The sequence below is a fragment of the Buceros rhinoceros genome, unplaced genomic scaffold (assembly GCF_000710305.1).
Source record: "Buceros rhinoceros silvestris isolate BGI_N320 unplaced genomic scaffold, ASM71030v1 scaffold33007, whole genome shotgun sequence".
NCBI classification, from domain to species: Eukaryota; Metazoa; Chordata; class Aves; order Bucerotiformes; family Bucerotidae; genus Buceros; species Buceros rhinoceros.
This window is the reverse complement of record NW_010422149.1, coordinates 10,279-13,502: the sequence shown is the minus strand read 5'-3', so window position 1 is coordinate 13,502 and position 3,224 is coordinate 10,279. Positions and strand designations below refer to the sequence as shown.

The following is a 3,224-nucleotide window of genomic DNA, read 5'->3' as shown; positions in this document are numbered from 1 at the left end:
TAATTCAATCCCGTAGGGAAATAGCAACCTGGTGTTTGTCCTCGTAGAAGTGACATCTTCATCAGGCTTCTGTGAAGGACTGAATCTTCCCTCGTTATTGTCAGGCTGTAACTCGGTGAAATTTCTGCTTTTGTGATTTTTAATTGCTTATTATTTCCTCAGACTCTTTTCCTTGGAGTGTTGGGGTTTTTTTCTGACTCAACCAAACTACATCTAAAGCTCTCCAGCCTGAGATCTTGAGCAAGGTTGTTTCCTATTGAAAAAGAATGTGGAAAACTCATCTTACAATCATAAGTTTTTAAAATAAGTACCCAGGAGCAGCCAGCCACCGTCAAACAATGCAATTTCAGCATGTTTTCGTGTTGTTAAAGCTACAAAGAGTGCTTATTATTTGTGAGGGAGACAGAGAGGGGTTTGTCGAGAACTTGTATAATTTCCGTTTATACCTTAAAGCTGTTCTTCTTTAGAACACGTTTATTGTTACAGACACTGAATGTAACAAAAGCTAATCTAGTTTTAAGAGAGATTTTATCAAAGAACTGCAGTTTTACCAACTTCTTTCTTCATTCTTGCAGGAATGAACAGTAATTGCTGCCTGTTCTCATACCCACCTCCCCCCTTCGTTGCAAAACTAAAAACTGGAGGTCAAGCAGCGGAGCCCATCTTTGTATGTCTTGGCTCTAGTACCTAAGTACTACATCCCTGCAAGCTCCTGCAAGTGCAGCCGGTGCTGGGCAGCCAAGCAGCTCCCACTCCTCCCTTACCTGGAGGACATTAGTGTGAATATATAGCTATAAAATAGACTGAGATTTATTTCCACGGTGATAAATATGCTGCAAAATCCAAAGTCTTTGCAATTCTCTCTCAGATTTCAGATGCAACTTCTCTGTTCACAGATATGCAGTTTCCTATTGACGTAAAAATTGTGAGGAAAGATCACGAGTTTTTAGACGGAGATGCGATCGAATCGCTGTTCAGGTAAACATTAATTATGAATCATCTTTAATACCTCCAGGCTCCAGAGTTGTTTGTCATTCACCATGTCATGCCTTAGTTTTTGTCAGAAACTGACCAAGTCACCAATGCTGCCCCTGAAGGAAATCACTGAAACACATACTTTAATACCACCGAGGTTGTTTTAAGAATTTAGAGGTAAAGTCCAGCATGTGTCTGTGCATCTTCTTCTTCCAGGGCTTGGTGACGGAACTTTAAGCATCGAACCTGTCTTTTCTGTGATGTGAAGTGTCTGCAGGCTGAGAAAGAGTCACCGGTTCCCTGCAGCCTAGGGCAGCATGAGAGTGCTCTTTAGCACTGCGTGTTACGGAGTGCAGGGATTGCCTCTGACTAGTGAGTTTGCCCAGAGCTGCTCCACAAGAGAAACAGCAAAAGTGAAAGATGCGAGAGATATATTTTGTATTTTGTTTCGGTTTCCTGAACTCCTTTTCTCTTTTTTTTCTTTTTTTTTTTTTTTTTTTTTTTTTTTTGAGAAGCAAAGGCATGGATTTCAAAATACTGTTTTGCCACATCTGTCCACAGCCCACGAGTGAGATTGCACCATCAGTGCAAAGTCAAACCCACGCTCGCTGGACTTGCCCACCTGCCAGGCTAGGGCAGACAAGTTCTGCTGCTGCAGGGCTTGCAGGCCTCTCCTCGTGAGGCAGTTTAGCAGGTGAAGTGAACTCCAGACTAGCCACACCACACCTCTCGGCCGAGCCGTGGGATGCAGTAAGGATTTCTAGCTCCTAAGGGCCTGGAAATTCCTCTTCTGGCAACATGGTTTGGTTGTTTTCTGTGTTGTTAGCTCACCTGAATTCAAGAGCTCTTGTAACAAACAGGAGCCCTTTGCGTGTCCACCTCTGATGTGCGGGGGCTCTTACAGAGCTCTGCCTGTATTTCGTATGGCTTCTGCCCAGCGTGCTCCTTGAAGGCTCTCAGTGATGCCACACATTCGTTTGACAAAGTGACTGACTAGTTTGGGGCCTTATTGAGTCCACAAGCTTTAACTAAGATGATAGATAATAAAGTTCACAGAATCACAATCTGGTTGGAAGAGACCTGTAAGATCATCGAGTCCAACCGTTCACCCAGCTCTGCCGGGGTCCCTAAACCACGTCCCTCAGCAGCACATCTGCACGGCTTTTAAACCCCTCCAGGGATGGGGACTCCACCACCGCCCTGGGCAGCCTGTTCCAGTGCTTCGCAACCCATTTGGTGAAGAAATTTTTTCTAATATCCAACCTGAACCTCTCCTGGTGCAAACTGAGGCTGTTCTTCCAATGTCTTAATTAAAAAAAACCCCACAGTTTGTCACAATCATTAAAACTCATCATATGATTTTTAATTAACTGATTATTTATGGTCCTCTTCTCTAATTTTAAGACGGCAGAACTGGAACTGTAACATCACGAGGTTGTTAGCTGGGGCTGGTATTGGCAAAGTGCACTGAGAACCTTTAACAGAATGTCAGTCTTTGATGCCAGGAATGAAGACTCCACAGCAGAAGTTCTTAACTAGTTTGGTGTGTGTTTATTTTCAAGAACTAAAATAGTTCAAATGTAAAACTTCTCTCTTTTTCCTTCTACCCGAGGCGGCTGAACACATTGAACAAGTGTGCGTCAATGAAAGTGGAAATAAGCCGCCGGAGGAAACAGGTGTGTTTATAAAATATTGTTAGTTTTCTCATAAAACGAGTGTAGCTCTTACATCAAACCCCTGTTTTTAAAAGGTGTAGCCATTTCTGGACTTTTCTTTCTATTCTCTTCCACTATGCAAAGGTCTTCCGTTTGCATTTTCCATTGAAAAACAGAGTGATGGAAATTGAAATTATGTGATGTTCATTTGTGAAAAAGTTCTGTAGCTCAAACAGAGTAATAGCCACACCGTGGCTGGTGAACACCGGGATCGTAAAGCCTCTTAGGTACCGTGGATTAACTGCAGGACTAGCAAGAAAATCATTGCCATCTTTTGGGAAAATGTCGGGTGTTTTTGAAAGCTCCACTCTGCCATCAGGCAAGAATGGGGTGAGAGAGAAGCCACAGAGAAGAGACAGGTCGCTCCTGTCTCTGTCGCCTGGCCAGGTGCTCACTTGGCACGGGGACAATACCTGGGGAAACTGGCTGGTGAGGCTGAGGTCTCCCAGAGGGCGATATTGACTGCCACAGTCCCACAGCCAAGTGCTTCTTTGCCTGAAAATGGATGACTTTTGCTCACAGAAGCGTGAAAGA

General features: G+C 43.8%; 1 protein-coding gene across 1 annotated transcript in view; it reads left to right on the top strand.

Annotated features, from left to right (window-relative positions):
- The window catches only part of LOC104496782 (rho GTPase-activating protein 7-like), a gene marked incomplete at both ends in the record, with an annotated part of 12,226 nt that overhangs the window by 299 nt on the left and 8,703 nt on the right, over positions 1-3,224 (top strand). Inside the window, 2 exons of the mRNA XM_010139946.1 lie at positions 897-978; positions 2,588-2,651. Coding sequence (XP_010138248.1) covers positions 897-978; positions 2,588-2,651 — 146 coding nt within the window. The remainder of the gene's footprint in view (positions 1-896; positions 979-2,587; positions 2,652-3,224) is intronic.